Genomic DNA, 18,293 nt, shown 5'->3' on the forward strand with positions numbered 1-18,293 from the left:
ACTGATTATCCAATTTGTGTGCATGCATCATTTCTGTATCTGAAGTTAGGAATATTGACTATGTAACAATCACAACTGTGTGTGTACTTAGGGAATGCTCACCAGACAGTATGCACGCAGCCTGAATGGGCCATTAGGAAGAACAATAAGACTTTGAAGATACTACTAAATCCTGCCTTCCTGCAAAGGTTCCTGGATTACTGCTTGGACACTACAGGGTCAGGTGATTGTGTCATCTGGTACTAGACCCCCATCTTGGACTTTTAGTGTTTTTCCATAAAGAGATCAGGTGGGGGTCAGCCTGGGAAACAAAAGATTCCCACAATATGTAAATTCTATTTAAGGCTGGAGCATGTGTTAATTATGGTTGCTGGTTCTTCACTGAGTCCTGCTTTATAGGATGACTGCTGTAAACACCTAAGACTGATTAGGGGAGAAGGACTAGGACCCAGGCAGAGAAAGGCAAGCCTCTGAAGGGTACACCTGGAGATTTAAGCTGCAAACAGTGTAGTTTACCTTCAAAAAACTCTGCAACCTGCATACAGCAATATTTACAGTGAGAAATTACTATTTTATTAAGCCTAGTTTGCATGTTTTGTTTGAGTTGCTCAGTAATCTGCTTTGATCTATTTGCTATCCCCTATAATCACTTAAAATTTACCTTTTGTAGTTAAGGGGCTTGAGAGCCCATCACAGCAACACAGTGCAAGGGAAACCCAGGCTGGTAGGACAGGCAGCCTCAATGGGATCCCAGCACATTCAGTGGCAGCCCAAAAGGGGGGATCCAACCTGTCACAGTCTCCTCCTGATTCTAATAGAGATTGTCTTAAATCCTGAAGCATGAGGTTTAATAGCCCTTCCAAGACTCATTATGATACTTCCAGTATTCTTGAGAGCCACACTTTGGCTCATACCTTCATGGGCAGTTAAAGTAAACAGTATGTTTATTACCAGTTAATAGTCTTTGATACAGGAAAAGCAGCAGTACCCAACATGCAAAGCAGTTAAAGAAGTCACAGGACTCAAATGAGATCATTTACAGATCAGCTCTAGCAAGTAACCGCTCGTTCACAACAGTGCCAACAGTAAAGCATATAGATGCAATTTTAAGAGCCTCTCTCTAAACACTGCTGTTCTAGATCACATCCCAGTGACCCGATGCCTTCATTGCAGGTGCCAAACCAACACATAACAGTTAGGAGAAGGGTGGAGTGGCAACTGGCTTTGTCTTTTGATGGGATCATAAAGCCTGCTAGAAGAGATGCACATTCTGAAGCCAGGAAGCCGGTTTGAAAGCTTGCGTCTCTCCTGGAACAGTCTACTCCCTAGAGATCAGCTAGTGATGGTGGTAGTGAGTAGGAGAACGAAACTAGAAAATTTTGCTGTAGGTTATCTGGGCTGCCTATTTCAAAGAAGTCACTCTCTCCTCAGCTGGGATAGGTTTTCAATGCAAGTGGCTGATGCGTGTAGCTTAAAAGATTTCAAGAGGGCAGAAGTCTTTGCAAACTTGATTAGAAGTTGGGTGTCCCCATGAAGAGGTGTCTGGCCTGGATCACCCTCAGAGATAGTGAAGGAAATCACCCCCCAAGGCAGTTTGTTTGAAAGTAACTTACGTCCTCCTGCACCTCTTCCTTTGGCATGCCTCTGCATCCGAGCCACAGGAGCTATCTGAGTCACTTCCTGACAAGGAGGAAGAAGAGGTGGAAGGCTTCAATGTGCTACAGTTCATACTCAGCACCCAGCCTAGTTTGTTGTGTAGAACTTGCTTAAGTCCTGGGGGCAATGGCAGCACTTCCAGCGTATCCACATAGTTGGGCAACAGCTGGCGGAGGCGGTAACAGCAGAGGTACTGGAGCGACGTGTAGCTGGCACACGAACGGATCACCTTCATGCTGCTTTTGGCTGCAGTGGAGCACACCATGGGGTAGAATTTCTTGTTCTGCAGTTTGGTAGCTGCAACTCCTGGGAGGAAATAAAATCAAGGAGGCTGGTGTTAGTCATAGGCAAGGGCACAATTAGGTAATTACCTATAATGCAGGGATATAGTTTCTAGGATGCCCTGTGATCTGAACTATCACCCCTTCTCCCACCTAGATGTGGGGTCTACAAACATATGGATAGAGATCTGGAAAGCAGGAGATATTTGAAGGCAGGCCTGTTGAAGTGAATAGTTGTTTTAGAGACACTCTGCTTTATGCACTTAATCTTCCTATAGTTTGCCATTTACAGAAGCCCACTATCCCCATCTTCAAACAGTCAGATGGCACTGAGACTTCCAAGAGGCAGCAACAAGCTAAGACCCACCCAAAGGGTCAATGTTCCATAATTCATACACCACTCCCTCCCCTGGATGTTTTGTCCTATCACTTTGTTGTGCTTAAGGGTGGGTTTGGCTGGATGATGGCCATTTTGTCCCAACTCTTACCTATGCATTTCCTGTTTTTGAAGAAAGTGAGAGTTCCATGCCACGTGTCCAAATGAACCCCAATGATGGAGCCTTGGCCAAACCTTGAGGAGAAGTTCATTTTATCTCCCCTGTGGTGGAGTAATCCTTAGACAGACAGACAGACAATTAAGAAGCAATCCTACACTCTTTAGATCCATCCCATCTTCCACAATCTCTTCCTATTTTGTATAGACTGAAGGAATCAGCCATTTAATTAAAAAAACCCTAGATTTCCCCATGACCACCATTTTGCTGCCCCCCCATCCCAGAGCACGTGAAGGGTCTTTGGCAGCTCAGGAGACAGCCAATGGTGGAATATACTCTTGCCTCTAGACCCATGGTCAAGTATAGGCCAAATGTGTTAAAGACTGAAAGTTGTTGCCCCTCTGTGGTGTGACAGCCTATGTGAAATGAGCTAGGTGTTCTCGCCAAGGCAGTGGGGAGGGAACCTTATTGGCAGTCTCAGCCATGGAGCAAACACAGAACAACAGAGATTGGACTTCCTTCACTCCTTTTTCAGGTGGAGACACTTTTTGGGGGGGGTGGGGTGGGAGGAGTGGTGGTTTTATGCCGTTATCTACAGAGGAGGTTGGGCATGGACAACGTTCAGCCTCTAGGTCAGTCTATGTATCTGGCTAAGGAAGTTACTTCACTGTATTTATATTAAAAAAAAAAAAAAAAAAAGAGACAGACCGACAGAGGCAATCCTGATGAGAAAACAGCAACACCGGCAATATGCATGGATTCTCTCCACTGCCCAAATGGAAGGCTGGCTATGGGCAGCAGTTTCAGTCCAAGTCCATTAGGGATATCAGAGCAGATTCACAGTCCGGGTGATCATTTCAGTCTTATTCCCATCATTCAGAGCACTTCCACAATTGCTAGGATTAGGTTTCTTCATATCCATGAGCCTTCCCCATGAACTCTAAAGGCAGCAGTCCCCCTCCCTACCCTGCATTACCTGTGTATGAGAGTCCCCAGCTGTCTTCATCCTTGCCCAGCAGACTACAAAATGTATGGCGGTACTTGTCAAGATTCACATCTGAAGTCCCAATTCCCACCATCTGGATGGAGGTAGCCCATGCCAAAGAAGAAAACAAGATCTTTGTTTCTGCCATGGAACCACTCAGGGCTTTAAGCACAGCATAGCAGTGACACACAATACAGGAGTGTGACGCTCTGTATCTCGGAGAAACATGCTACACCCCCATGTTCATCTTTATAAAATGATTGATTGGTATCCAATGCAAAGTTGGTCACGTTGGGTGTCTTAGGAAGGCTAATGATGCACTGAGCATAGCTATTATAGTAATGTTATAGGTTATAATTTCATGTATGTAGTTTGAGGATGAAAATGTATCCTCATGGCTTAAAATAAGCCCTGGCAAAAACTCTCCAAGAGCAGAGAGGTAGTTCACACCTCACCAGGGCAGGTACAGGACAAACCCAGCCCAGCCTCACAGGAACAAAGGATCCTGGCCTAGGCAGCAACAAAAGAATCTGTTAGACTCTCAAGGGAGTCAACCCCCCTTCCTTTGGTCAGTTTGGAACTGCAATGAGGTAATGCTCACCTGACTCTGAAAGGAGAGGGGTGGGGGGAAAAGCCAAGAGGGAAGGAAGGACATGATAAAAGGGAGAGACGTTTGCCACGCTCTTCCCCCACCTTCCACCTACATCTACAGACACCACATTAAGCAAGTGAAGTGCTGATCAAAGGGGAGAGCCTGGCTGAAAAGCAACCAGCCAGCCTGTGATGAGAAGCATCTAAAGTTTGTAAGGACATTGAAAGTGTTAAGATCAGCTTAGAATGTGTTTTGCTTTTATTTCATTTGACCAAATCGGATTTGTTATGCTCTGACTTATAATCACTTAAAATCTATCTTTATTGTTAATAAATCTGTTTGTTTATTCTACCTGAAGCAGTGCATTTGGTTTGAAGTGTGTCGGAGACTCCCCTAGACTCATATAAGCTTGCAGTGTCCAGCGGGCATAACTGGATACTGCAAGACAGAGGTTCCTAGGGTTGTGGCTAGGATCAGACGTATTGGCTAGTGTCATTCGGTTGCACAATCCAAGGAGCAGCTTACATGCCAGAGGCTATGCGTGAACACCCCAGGAGTGGGGGTTCTCACAGTAGAGCAGGGTAAGGCTGCCTCCCAGAGTCAAGGATTGGAGTCACCTAGCAGATCACCGGTCCAGACAACACCAGAGGGGAACGTCACAAGGAGTTTCACCTTTGGGTCTCTCCCTCTGCTACTTTTATTAGCATGTCCCAATAGGCTCTACTGGAATCTCTGGGCAAGTTACAGGTTTTATTCCTGCACTCTAGGAGTTTACTATTTATCTGAGTGAGGCAGGCAAAGCAGGAGATGGTCACATCAAAAGCCAACCAAAGGGGGAGTGGAAAATGATGATCGTTAGGTGAATAGTAACTTCTTTATCTACATGCTCCAGTGCTGTTCCAGCGTTCATCACGTTAGGAACTAGTCAGAAAACGGTGCATCTCTGACTGGACAGGCATCTGGCATTTCTCTGCATTCTGTCACTCCAAGCACTGTGCGGCAGGGCCCCATCTCTCTATTTTGTCATGTTGAGACAATCACTGGTGACCTACAAATAATAATGTAACAAAAGGCATGAAGGAGAGCCAGGAGATGCGAGTCCTATACATGACCTCCACGATCTCAAGTAAGTCACTTAACTTCTCTGCTTCAGTCTAATTGAAGTTCTTGGGCTCAATATTGGGGTATTGTGATGAAATTTAATGGCCTGTGCTACGCAGGTCAGAACAGATGATCTAATGGTCCCTTCAGCCATTAAACTGTTAGTTTCCCTGTCTGGTAGCTGAGGAGGATTCCAGTTTTCGTGAAGTACTTTGAGAGCTATTGATGAGGCATGCTGTCAAGTACTGTTTTGTTAAAAGCTCGTCTATATCTGTGCACCTACGTGTTCCTAAACAGCTTGGCTCAACGTACCATGTCAGTGCCATAGACTGGAGAGGTCATCTTGATCTCCCAGAAGTGCTGCCCTTCCGCCAGCTCCTTGTTCCCACGGATAGCAGCAGTGCCACAGCTGTACTCCATGTGGAAGTTCACCTTGCGGTTGTCACAGGTCAGGAGGGTTGCAGTCGATTTGTTCACGTCATCCCACACCCACTCAAAGTCTGTTCAGAAAAAAAAGACAGCATCTTTAGGAGGTGGGGCTATATGGGATCGCACCGACCCAGAAATGTAACAGTTTAAACAACCTTTAAGATTTTTATAATCTAGCAGGCTAAATACCAGGCTGGGTTAGTTGAACAGTCAGCTTGCTAAAACCCAAGACCTTTTTGCTGTATTCTGGCTAGGGATGTCATGCCAGTGTGGTCCATCCTTAACCACATCTGTCACTATCAACAAACAATAGTTCTCGTTTTGAGGTAACACCAGAGCTCAGGTGTGCAAGCAACTTGTCCTACAACTGCAGTTACCTAACACTGTCACATACATAACAGCTGTCAGCTAGCATGCGAGGTTGGGTTGGAATCCAGGCCACGAATGAGACAGAGTAATGTTGCCTTTAGTATTTATTACAAACAGCAACGTCAATCTGAAAGACAGACAGGAAATGACCCAGATGATGTCTAATCTGAGAAAATGAGAATTTAAGACACTTCTAGAGCGTCCTTGAGTTTTGGAGAATCCCATTTTTATTCCCTTTAGGCTCATGAAATTACAGCCAGAGGGCAAGCAGTGTTCTGCCTTCTCATTCCTGACATATGAACACCCCCACCACCTGGCCAGGCCCAGATTTTATCTAGCTCTCCTAAGGCACAGTAAGCCTGATCTTAAATACTCCTTACTACCTGACCAGTTTGCTAATTGTACTGAATTGTGCTGAGTTTGATCCTTGTTACATGTACACTGCCCCACAGTTCAGACTACAGGTGTGTGAACAGCAATGCACACTGGATTACATTTATATGAAGTAGGAACCATTTCATTTCTACCTGCAGCATCCATATGGGGGAGTTACAGCACGTTGGTGTGCACTGCTATTCGCTCCCCAGAAGTTCATGGCGGGGCAGTGTAGATGGGATGCCCTGGGATGTAACCAGGAAGTTCAGTTTCACTTGTGGCCTAAGCCAGATTTGAAACCAGGCCCCCACACATGAGATCTGGTGTATTAACATCTTTAGAGTTTAGCCTGTGAATCATGCAGGATAATATACTGGTTATCTTCCCAGTTTCCCTACGGAACATGTCATAAGAACAAAACAGCATGCCACACAGGAATAGCACAGGTTATATTTTCCCCACTAAGCATGCAGTGGTGGTCCCCTCCCCATTCTCTACAGATGAGCAAGTGGCACCACCATCTGCATAACCCGAGAGGACCCTGAAACATATGGGCAAAGAGAAAGCAGCACAGTTCAAACCCCAGAGGAATAGCAAGAGCAGTTTAAGAGCTGCTTCCTTACACTCATCCTCTTCACCACACTGGCAGTCCTTGACACGATGGATGGTGTGCAGACTGGAGCAGTACGGAGTCTCATTCTGGTTCTCACAGTTGCAGTAGGACTCTCCTGTCACAGGGATGGCGCTGGGGATGGAGGGCGAGAGGGAAGGAAACTCTGGCTCAGAGTCAGAGTCACTGTGCTGCCATGGAAAAGCAGAAAGATACCATCAAAGCTAAAATTTGAGGGCCATCCCATAGCTTGAGCAGTGCTTTACAAAGCCATGGCTTGACACTCCTTGTATTGCAGTAATACCCAAAGGTCCCAGTGGGCACATGCCCAAAAGAGCCCACACAGATGAGTGGATGGGGAAGGATGCAAAGTTCAAGCAAATTGAAGGAGGATGACAATAAACACACTGCATTCCAGGTCTTGATTTTACATCACTGACACGATTTAGGGATGTATGAGGTTGAAAGGAGGAAACTACAGGAGTGGGGAAAAAGGACAGACAAAGGGTAGGGAGAGCGAGATTGGGCAGCTGAGGGATTGACATGGAAAAAGAGGCTAGGATGCTACCAACAGTAGTACAGCAAGCAAGGGGGAAAATGTAGAGTGCATTTCAGGAGTGAGGGAATGGTGGCTTCAAGCAGTAACCGCTGCTGCTACTCGTGTGGAAGAGAGGGCAACACTCCACGTTGGCTTTTGTCTTAGGGGACAGATGATTGGAAGACCTCACACTTAAGATACTTTCTTAAAAAGCTTTTGCTTACTGTGGTGTATGGGCACAGAAGACATGTAGTTAAGACAGCATCTAAACATTACTATCCCTATATGCCAGCATATCAAACAGCTGAACCTAAACTGATTTCTTTTACGCAGTGTTTGTACTTCATACAAGATACAGGGCCAGACTCTAATCTCAATGACTTCAGTAAATTACTCTAGATTTACACTGGTGTTAGATAATTAGCCCACTGTTTCCTATGTATTCCTGTTCTATTGCCCAGATTGAAAGTCATGCTTAAAGGCTACAATGACACTTGGATTTTGTACGACTCTGGTTCATTTGTGCATAGCCCATCCCAGTGCTCTCCTGTCCTCTGCAAATTGTTTCAATGTTCAGGCCAAACATCTAGAAAGACACATTTCTGCCTTTTCTCTTCTCCGCTTTCCCCTTCACAGAAGGGACCTTGCAGAATTTATAGAGAACGTTACCACTGTAGAAACTTTAAGCCACTCTAACAGGACTGAAGGAAAGGAAAACAATTATACATTATCCCTCTGAATACACTGGGCCAATCAGGTGTCTGAGTCAATCTTACCCTCATACCAATGTGCACCTTGCTAGGGAGTTTAACCTGTATAACTAGGAGCTGGGGGAAAGCAAGCTGAAGGAGGTCAGCAGCTATTTTAATTTATCCCTTCTTACATGGTTCTATTTCTTTTCCTCCTTCATTCCCACCTTCCAGCTCTTCTACATCAATTTATACCAAGTGAGACAAATTCAGAGGTGGTGTGTCAAGGTGTTAAGTTACAGGTAACTGGGTGAGAGTCCAATTTGCATCAGCTTAGACGCCCTGTAAGCTTAGGTTACTGGAATCTTGTCTGAATATGGTCCACTGTGCATGCTATTGCCACACTGGGCACCTGGCCCTCAAGCCACTAGTCACCTGCATCCTGGGAGGAGGAAAGGTTTCCTTAATGGGTGTTTAAAAATATCCTCTTCTAAAGCATGTTTTAACTTTGGGATCCTTAATATTCCAACCTACCTGCCCATCAGAGTCATAGCCCCACCCATGTGCTCCAGAGGCCAAAGCTACTGCCCGTGCATCTGCATCCCGGCGTACCCCATTCAGGACAAAGTGCCAGGCCCTGCTGTTGCGTGTGCGTCGTGCCATGGTGTTTTGATACAGATAATCTGCAAAATGGGAAGGGAAGAAAATAAGATTACCCAGAGCAGCAGAGTCAACCGGAAAGGATCTATTTGGGCACCACTTCCTTCCAGTGATCATCAGGCTCTACCCCCTCTCCTGGCCACCTTGTGAATAGGTTTGGGATAGCCAGGCTCAGGTCAAACCGGGGCCTTCGCCATGGCCTTATGGAACCTCACACCACTACTCTCTGGCTAGACTAGTAAGACATACACCTTTCACAGCATGGTCAATGCTACACCTGTTGGCCAGCAGGGGTTGCTGCTGAGCAATACAAGCATAAACCTACCCTCAGGAGCCAAGCTCACCACCTCTGCAGAGCTCCCAGCCCAAACTGGCTGAAAGAAATACTAGGATCTACTTCACTTTGAACCCAGCGTGTTGAACTGGGTTACCAGAAATACTCCTAGAAGCACAAAGGGGGGGGGGGGACAGTGCCACCCTGCACTAGCACATAAGGAAGAACTGCTACTGCACGAACCACTCAACACCCTCACCTTTGTCCTGAAAAGAGATGAAGATCAACAATAATTGATATATGCAGGCTCCTGTGGGTCCAGTAACTACACCATGCATAGCCAAGTTCTGACGTTAAACTCTCCCATTCTTAGCTGTCTATGGCATTGCCTCCTGGCTCTACAGTTACTACACAAGTTGGTGTGTGTGCCTGTCTGCTCATCTTTGACTAATTGACTATAATGGGAAGAGGAGAAGAGAGACCAACTTCTTGCTGTACAGGGACAATGATCTTTTCATCAGCTTGTCCTGACTTTCCTCAAGAACAAAACTTCTTGCGTGTTTCTGAATTCTAGCCAGCTGCGTCTCAGAGACCAGGTTTGGGGAGGTTCTATTTCCCCCAGACAGACCAGAACAAGTTTCTAGCCATTACAGCAAAAACTCACATAAGAAAAAAGAAGAGCTAATTCTTGTTGCTCAATCCCCTCCTTTCCCCCCTAGAATCTCCTTTTATTATGTCACACACAAAAAACCCCTCCCTCCTCCTTAGAGCTTTCCATGGGGTTCCACACCTCTTCCAAACATCCCTTAGCCCTGGTCTACACTACGAGTTTAGGTCAAATATAGTAGTGTTAGATCGATTTAACCTTGCATCCGTCCACATAACGAAGCCATTTTTGTCGACTTAATGGGCTCTTAAAATCTATTTCTGTATTCCTCCCCGATGAGGGGATTAGTGCTGAAATAGACATTATCGGGTTGAATTTGGGTTAGTGTGAACGCAATTCGATGGTAGTGGCCTCCGGGAGCTATCCCAGAATACTCCATTGTGACCGCTCTGGACAGCACTTTCAACTCAGATGCACTAGCCGGGTACACAGGAAAAGCACCGGAAACTTTTGAAGTTCATTTCCTGTTTGGTCAGCGTGGCGAGCTCATCAGCAGAGGTCACCAGGCAGTCCCAGAATCGCAAAAGAGCTCCAGCATAGGCCGAACGGGGTGTACAGGATCTGATCACTGTATGGGGAGAGGAATCCGTGCTATCAGAACTCCATTGCAAAAGACGAAATGCCAAAATATTTGAAAAAGTCTCCAAGGGCATGAAGGACAGACGCTATCACAGGGACCTGCAGCAGTGCCGAGTGAAACTTAAGGAGCTGAGGCAAGCCTACCAAAAAACCAAAGAGTCAAACGTCTGCTCGGGGTCAGAGCCCCAGACATGCCGCTTCTATGATGAGCTGCATGCAATTCTAGGGGGTGCCCCTACAACTACCCCACACCTGTACATGGACTCCTGCAAGGGAGTCTCATGCAACAGGGATGAGGCTTTTGTGGATGAGGAAGATGAGGAGGAGGGGGAGGTTGAAGATCGCTTGCTTGGTATGCACTGAGAAACAGTTCTCCCTGACAGCCAGGAGCTGTTTATCACCCTGGAGACAGTACCCTGGGCTCCCGGACCTTGAAGGCGGAGAAAGATTAATTTGCCCTGAAGACTTGGGATTCATTCGCAGCCAGTACAGCTACTGGAAAAGTCTGTTAACGTGTTTGGGGATGGAACGGAAATCCTCCAGGGACATCTCAGTGAAGCTCTCCTGGTGGTACTCCCAAAGTCTTTGCAAAAGGTTGCTGGGGAGGGCAGCCTTATTGCGTCCTCCATGGGAGGACACTTTACCACGGCAGACCAGTAGCACGTAGTCTGGAATTACTGCATAAGAAAGCATGGCAGCGTGATCCCGGCGTTCGCTGGCATTCAAGCAACATCCGTTCTCTATCTCTGTGTTATCCTCAGGAGAGTGATATCATTCATGGTCACCTGGTTGAAATAGGGGAATTTTATTAAGGGGACATTCAGAGGTGGCCGTTCCTGCTGGGCTGTTTGCCTGTGGCTGAAAAGAAATCATCCCTGCTGTTAGCCACGCGGTGGGGGGAAGGGTGAAGCAATCATCCCAGAGAATTGGGTGGCTTAGTTGGGTTTGTGCTGCACGTTAACCCGAAAACATCAGCCCCTCCTTTTAAATGGCCAGTGTGTCTTTTTCAAATTTTACTCTCCTTTTTTTTCCCCCTCCCACAGCTGCAAAGGTTTCAACGCTGCAACTAGCATCTCCGTCCCAGAGGCTAGCGCAGATAAGAAGGCGAAAAAAAACGCACTCGCAATGAAATGTTCTCTGAGCTCATGGGGTCCACCCAAACTGAAAGAACCCAGCAGAATGCATGGAGGCAGACAATGGCAGAGTCCAGGAAAGCACAAAATGAACATGAGGACTGGAGGGACGCATGAGAGGACAGGTGGCGGAATCAAGAGGAAAGGTGGCGGTAGTATGATGAGAGGAAGCAGGATGGAATGCTGGAGGATCAAACTGATATGCTCTGGCGTATGGCTGAGGTGCAGGAAAGGCACAGACCGCCACTGCAGCCCCTGTGTAACCAACCGCCCTCCTCCCCAAGTTCCATAGCCTCCTCACCCAGACGCCCAAGAACGTGGGGGGGGGTTCCCCCTCCGGGCACCCAATCACTCCACCCCAGAGAACTGCCCAAGCAACAGAAGGCTGGCTTTCAATAAGTTTTGAAATGCAGTGTGACCTTGTCTTTCTCTCCTCCTCCCGCACCCCATCCAGTGCTTCCCTCCTCCCCCACCCCTCCCGGGCTACCTTGGCAATTATCCCCCTATTTGTGTGACGAATTAATAAAGAATGCATGAATTTGAAACAACAATGACTTTATTGCCTCTGCCAGCAGTGATCGAAGGAGGGAGGGGAGGGCGGTTGGCTTACAGGGAAGTAGAGTGAACCAAGGCCGGGGGGGGGGGGGGGGTTCATCAAGGAGAAACAAACACAAGTGTCCCACTGTAGCCTGGTCAGCCACGAAACTGGTTTTCAAAGCTTCTCTGATGCACAGCGCGCCCTGCTGTGCTCTTCTAACCACCCTGGTGTCTGGCTGTGCGTAATCAGCAGCCAGACGATTTGCCTCAACCTCCCACCCCGCCATAAATGTCTCCCCCTTACTCTCACAGATATTGTGGAACACACAGCAAGCAGTAATAACGTCACCTTAGAGACTAACAAATTTGAGCATAAGCTTTCGTGAGCGACAGCTCACTTCATTGGATGCATCCGATGAAGTGAGCTGTAGCTCACAAAAGCTTATGCTCAAATAAATTGGTTAGTCTCTAAGGTGCCACAAGTACTCCTTTTCTTTTTGCGAATACAGACTAACACGGCTGCTACTCTGAAACCAGTAATAACAATGGGAATATTGGTTTCGCTGAGGTCTAACTGAGTCAGTAAACTGCACCAGCGTGCTTTTAAACGTCAAAATGCCCATTCTACCACCATTTTGCACTTGCTCATCCTACAGTTGAACAGCTCCTGACTACTGTCCAGGGTGCCTAGGTATGGCTTCATGAGCCATGACATTAAGGGGTAGGCTGGGTCCCCAAGGATAACGATAGGCATTTCAACATCCCCATTCTGGTCTCGAAAGTAAGTCCTTTCCTGCAGCTGTTCATCCTGAAGATGTGAGCGTCATGCACCTTTCCCGGCCATCCCATGTTGATGTTGGTGAAACGTCCCTTGTGGTCCACCAGTGCTTTCAGCACCATTGAAAAGTACCCCTTGCGGTTTATGTATTGGCTGCCTTGGTGGTCTGGTCCCAAGACAGGGATATGCATTCCGTCTATCGCACCACCACACAGTTAGGGAATCCCACTGCAGCAAAGCCATCCACTATGACCTGCACATTTCCCAGACTCACTACCCTTGACAGCAGCAGCACAGTGATTGCGTTGGCTACTTGGATCACAGCAGCCCCCACAGTAGATCTGCCCACTCCAAATTGATTCCTGACTGACCAGTAGCTGTCTGGTGTTGCAAGCTTCCAGAGGGCTATCGCCACTCGCTTGTGAGCTGTGAGGGCTGCTCTCATCTTGGTATTCTGGTGCTTCAGGGCAGGGGAAAGCAAGTCAAAGTTCCATGAAAGTGCCCTTATGCATGCGAAAGTTTCGCAGCCACTGGGAATCATCCCAGACCTGCAACACTGTGCATTCCCACCAATCTGTGCTTGTTTCACAGGCCCAGAATCGGCGTTCCATGGCATGAGCCTGCTCCATTGCCACTAGGATGGCCAAACTGCTGAGGCCCGTGGTTTGAGAGAAATCTGTGTCCATGTCCTCATCACTCTCCTCACCGCTGCCATCGCCTCCTCGCCTGCTTTTGCAGGTTCTGCATATACTGCATGATAATGTGCGAGGTGTTTACAATGCTCACAACTGCTGTGGTGATCTGAGCAGGCTCCATGCTTGCTGTGTATGGCGTCTGCAGGAGAGCAGAGTTTCAGGGGAAGTGGTGGTTGGATGACCAGTTTTGCAGACCTACTGGACCGTCCGCTGCCAGGACACAACAGCTGAGTGGGCTGCACACTTGCTGTGGTATGGTGAGACAAGAGCAGCCAAGCAGAGTTGCAGTGGAAGCGGCCCTGCGAGACCACCAGGAGAGCAGAATGCCAGCAGAAGCGGTGGATGATGATGACGGTTAGCAGTCCTACTGCACCGTCTGCTGAAAGCAGTAAGGAGCTCGCACAGAAAAAAGGCACGAAACGATTGTCTGCAGTTGCTTTCATGGAGGGAGGGACAACTGACGACATCTACCCAAAACCACCTGCGACAATGTTTTTGCCCCATCAGGCATTGGGAGCTTAACCCGGAATTCCAATGGGTAGCGGAGACTGCGAGAACTGTCGGATAGCTACCCACAGTGCAACGCTCCGAAAGTCGACGTTAGCCTCGGTACTGTGGACACACTCCACCGACTTAATGCGCTTAGTGCATTAGTGTGGGGGGGGGACACACAATCGACTGTATAAAATTGCTTTCTAAAAAAATCGACTTCTATAAATTCAACCTAATTTTGTAGTGTAGACATACCCTTAAACACATGTGCAATCCCTCTAGTTCTGAAAATGCCAAGTTCCTTTAGAGCAAACATGCTAGAGAGCTCCTTGCCCCACACAGCCCCGCTGTTGAGGGATCTCCCTGGCCTATGCAGCTCTTAATTATTTTTTGCTAATGAAATAAAAAGGTACTGGCCTAAGCCTGCCACTTTATCATTCACTATACTCTCCCACCCCCATTCTAAGAGAGAAAGATCCATCTCTTAGCCTCTTTAACAGATCTGTGGAAAGGGGGCTGCCTGTATACTGTACTGCCACAGACTCCTCAGTTTTGAGTTAGAGGAAAGAAGTAAAGAAAAATAAGTGGTATTTACCAGCATTTTACGCAACACACACATCTGAGATTCAGGTGATTTTCTGTTCTTCCCTGTGACCTATTTCTACCTCCCTGTGGGATGCCCAGAGATTTGGTTCAGAGCACTGCTGATAGTGAGGGAACTGAGAACGATTGGTCTAGATAATACTTAGTCCTGACATGAGTGCAGGGGACTGGACTAGATGACCTTGCAAAGTCCCTTCCAGTCCTACGATTTCTGTGAGTCTATTCCCAGTCTACCCCTTCTGAAATACAGGCACTCCGATTCCTCATTCTATTCCTAAAGCAGGAAAGAAAGTGCTGAATATCGGACCAGCCCTGCCCCAGGAGACCCTGTGGAAACCCTTATGGTATAATACCAGCTTCCTATTCTTTCCACACACACCTGATTTTGGAGCAGCTCATATGATTTGCAATCTATGGCCAGAGTTCTAAATGGGAGGAGAGACAGAGGTCAATATTTTATTCCTGAGAATCAGTTCTAAGTGTAAATACACCTCTACCCTGATATAACGCAGCCTGTGCCAAAAAACTGAGCCAAACAAACAAACAAAAAGCTTACCACATTATATGTGAAACCGTGTTATATCGAACTTACTTTGGCCCCCCTGCTCCTTGTCCCCTGACCACCCTCTCCAGAGACCCCCGTCCCTAACATCCCCAGGACCCCACCCCCTACCCAACCCCCCTGCTCCCTGTCCCCTGACTGCCCCAACCCCTATCCACACCCCCGCCCCCTGACAAGCACTCACTGGCAGCGGCGGGAAGCGGAGCAATGTGGCCCCAGCCCGCTCCACTTCTGCCAGCTCCCAGCTGCAATGCTCCACTTCTGCCGCTGCCGGTGAGTGTGGGGAGGTTGGGGAAAGGACGCCCCCAGCACTCACCTGCAGCAGGAAGCGGAGCGACGTGGCCCCAGCCTGCTCTACTCTTCCAGCTCCCAGCCGCGGCACTCCACTTCCCAAAGCCAGTGAGTGCTGGGGGCATAAAAGAACACACCCAGGGACGGGTGGAAACATGGAAACTGAGATTGAGTCAATCTGTACCTCTAGACTAACACCCAATCAGGTACCTTTAAAGGAGGGGAGAAAGAAGAGAATGTCCATATCCAAATGTGATTTACTTCTAGCCCAGGGAGACTGCAGGCAGCAGGAAGTACATGAGTCAGACAAAGCCTAATTATTGACAAACAACCCCAAGAACCAGCTTAGTCTTTATTCAGCAGAGACTTGAGAACCATTCTTCTTTCTTTTTATAAATTATAATTGGATCTAACCTGTGATGGGGAAGGGAGAACAAGTCTCAATTAGTGAGCAAAGATTAAAGGCCCAACCCCAAGGAGTTTTGCCAGAGGTTCATGTGGGAACAGGATTGGACCCTAAATAGATTAATGGAAAACCTGCACCCAACATTACTTGTTAAGCATCAGCAGAATGCCAAGTTGTTTAAACATTGCTACTACACAGGAAGAGGAGATCAGAGATCTCCAGGAGAGAATGGAAAAGATTCATTATTGGTGCCCAAGCTGATAAGAGAGTGAAGTGCTAGCATGACACAGAAAAAGTTAGCCTGATCTTACACATCAGAAGTTAAGCCTGCTTGAAAGCAGAGCCTGTGAGAAGAAGAAAGATACTAGGGTAAGGCTAGAGGGCAAATAACCCAGAGGCATGGATTTAGCCCATAGGTGAGGGAGAATCGTGGAGGTGTGGGTGGGGTGATACTCCACAGGGAAGGGCAAAGATTGACTTCCAGTGTAAGACACTAAAAACAGTATTTGTAAAGACACTGGGCAATATAATATATTTTAAGCCACTGCATAAAGCATTAAAAGCCATAATCATAAAAAGAGAGAAATAAGAACAATTTGAGGCATTTTAGAAGCAGAAGAGAACAGAAAACAGCACAAGAGAGGGAAAGGTTAATATAGACTCAAGAGTGGCTATAGTCAGTCATCTAGGACGGAGAAAGCAAAGTTTAGACACATTTTTAAAAGTCATGCACAAAGGACTCAGACACATTTCAGGGAAGAGAAAGTCCCATGGCTGAGGGCTCATCACAGCACAGGCCCATTGTCATACTGACCCAAGACAGGGGGATTGCCACAAGCCAGGCGGCGCATGATCACAGATATCTGGGGCAGTACGAGGTCTGAGGAAGTCTAGAATGAAGCTTTACCTGATTTGCATGGAAGGTTCCAAGGCCCAGCAGTACCAGTTTCAGGTCTATGTGGCACTTGATTGGCAGCTAACAAAGAATGCCAGGATCAATGTAATATGATGATGGTTGCTCAGAGCAGCAAGCAAATTATCTCCTGCAATCTGCTCAGCAGGTAAGTAAGTGACAGAGTTACCCTGTCAGGAAGGAATTAGAGTAACTGAGCTTCCTAGTCAGGAGGGCAGGTGATGCTGCTGCTGCGAGGTCAGCATGGGATAAAGAAAGGAGCAGCCTGCACAACTACAAGAGCCATGTTGAAGTCACACTCAACACACCATGAGGGCAAAGAGTGATGCCAGGCTGCAAAGTACCTCTGAGAAAGTTTCCCAAATGCACAGGGACAGTAAGGAAGAAAGAGCAGCGCAATAACAATGACCCCATCTACCTAGCTACACAGATTCTGTTCCCTTAGGATGCAAACAAGGTAGCCACAGGGCTACAGCTGGCAGAATCAGCCATTTGTCCAGGCCAGGGCTCTAACTGCAGAATCCCTGGGCACAAGAGGGGTAGGGTGATGTCATCAGTGTGCAATTGACACTCAAGCCTGGGGGTTTTAAGAGTGACTTTGCCTAGAGCTCTCAGGTACAGACCAGCACCACAAACGGCAATTCTGTACTTCTGAGGTTCTTACACCAGACTCATCTCTATGGTATCCAAGGCAGCATCAATCCCTCAGGGATGACACAGATTGGCTCCTATCTGCTAGAGATGGCCGGGACCAGACCAGTTCCAGACACCACCCCACTCCCTTATACTCATAGGAAGCCCAGCCTGGCCAGACACAACTGACCCCAATACAAACCCAGCAGGCGTTCGGAGAACCAGGGACTGAGCCCAGACTAGAATCAAACCTGGCTATGCCAGGGGAGGGGAATGGGGGTAGCTAGCGAGCAGTATGGGGTCCCCCGTCGTCCCACACAGGACAAAGACGACCCCACAGAGGGGGACAGTTTTTAAAGCACCCACAGGCCACAGATCTACATCCGCTTTCCTAAACACACACACACACAGATTTATTCCTCCTCCCACAGACAGCAGCCCCCCAACAGAGCACAGATCCCCCCGCCCAGGAACAAGCTGCTGGCTCACCCTCCCTGATGAAGTGAGCTGTAGCTCACGAAAGCTCATGCTCAAATAAATTGGTTAGTCTCTAAGGTGCCACAAGTACTCCTTTTCTTTTTGCGAATACAGACTAACACGGCTGTTACTCTGAAACCTCCCTGTAGAGATTCCCCTCCCCCCACCCAGGGACCGACCGCAGGCTCATCCCCCTGCCCAGCCCGGGGACAAGTCGCAACCGCATCCCCCCGCTTTGGAACAGGCTAACCCCACTCCCCCACCCAGGGACCAGCCGCAGCTTCATCCCACTTCCCCCTTACCTACTCCGCAGCGCGCGCCTAGCAGCTAGGCCACCCTCGCGCTCCTTCTGACCTACTTTCCCCCTCCCAAGGTATAAACAATCCACCCTCTGCACCGCCCCTTCCGCGCCCATTGGCCGCGACTTCCCCGGGAGACAGAGCCTCTCCTCATCCGACATTCTCAGTTGGACCG

The 18,293-nt window shown here is 47.9% G+C and overlaps 1 protein-coding gene across 5 annotated transcripts; it reads right to left on the minus strand.

The window, feature by feature from the left end:
* Window positions 1-926: 926 nt before the first annotated feature.
* SPSB3 (splA/ryanodine receptor domain and SOCS box containing 3) lies at window positions 927-18,285 on the minus strand. 5 transcript variants are annotated; one of them, XM_048866846.2, is made up of 7 exons: window positions 18,122-18,207; window positions 8,654-8,802; window positions 6,906-7,083; window positions 5,422-5,609; window positions 3,408-3,510; window positions 2,426-2,551; window positions 927-1,962 (listed from the first exon to the last, which is right to left on the minus strand). In XM_048866846.2, the coding sequence occupies exons 2-7, from the start codon at window positions 8,780-8,782 to the stop codon at window positions 1,610-1,612; spliced, it is 1,077 nt and encodes a 358-aa protein (XP_048722803.1). In that variant the 5' UTR covers window positions 8,783-8,802; window positions 18,122-18,207; the 3' UTR covers window positions 927-1,609. The 5 variants fall into 5 exon arrangements, with proteins under 5 accessions (XP_048722803.1, XP_048722800.1, XP_048722802.1 ...); XM_048866843.2 differs by having other exon boundaries at window positions 18,126-18,177; XM_048866845.2 differs by lacking the exon at window positions 18,122-18,207 and adding an exon at window positions 15,601-15,759.
* Window positions 18,286-18,293: the final 8 nt, after the last annotated feature.

Source organism: Caretta caretta, chromosome 10 (genome assembly GCF_965140235.1).
Source record: "Caretta caretta isolate rCarCar2 chromosome 10, rCarCar1.hap1, whole genome shotgun sequence".
NCBI lineage: Eukaryota > Metazoa > Chordata > Testudines > Cheloniidae > Caretta > Caretta caretta.

Coding starts and splice junctions, on each gene's coding strand:
- SPSB3 (XM_048866845.2), bottom strand. CDS start 15,634: ATGGACATTCTCTTCTTTCTCCCCTCCTTTAAAG. Junction 7,084..8,653: donor GCTATGACTCTGATGGGCAG/GTAGGTTGGAAT, acceptor TTTCCATGGCAG/CACAGTGACTCTGACTCTGA. Junction 2,552..3,407: donor CTGGGGACTCTCATACACAG/GTAATGCAGGGT, acceptor TGTCTGTCTAAG/GATTACTCCACCACAGGGGA.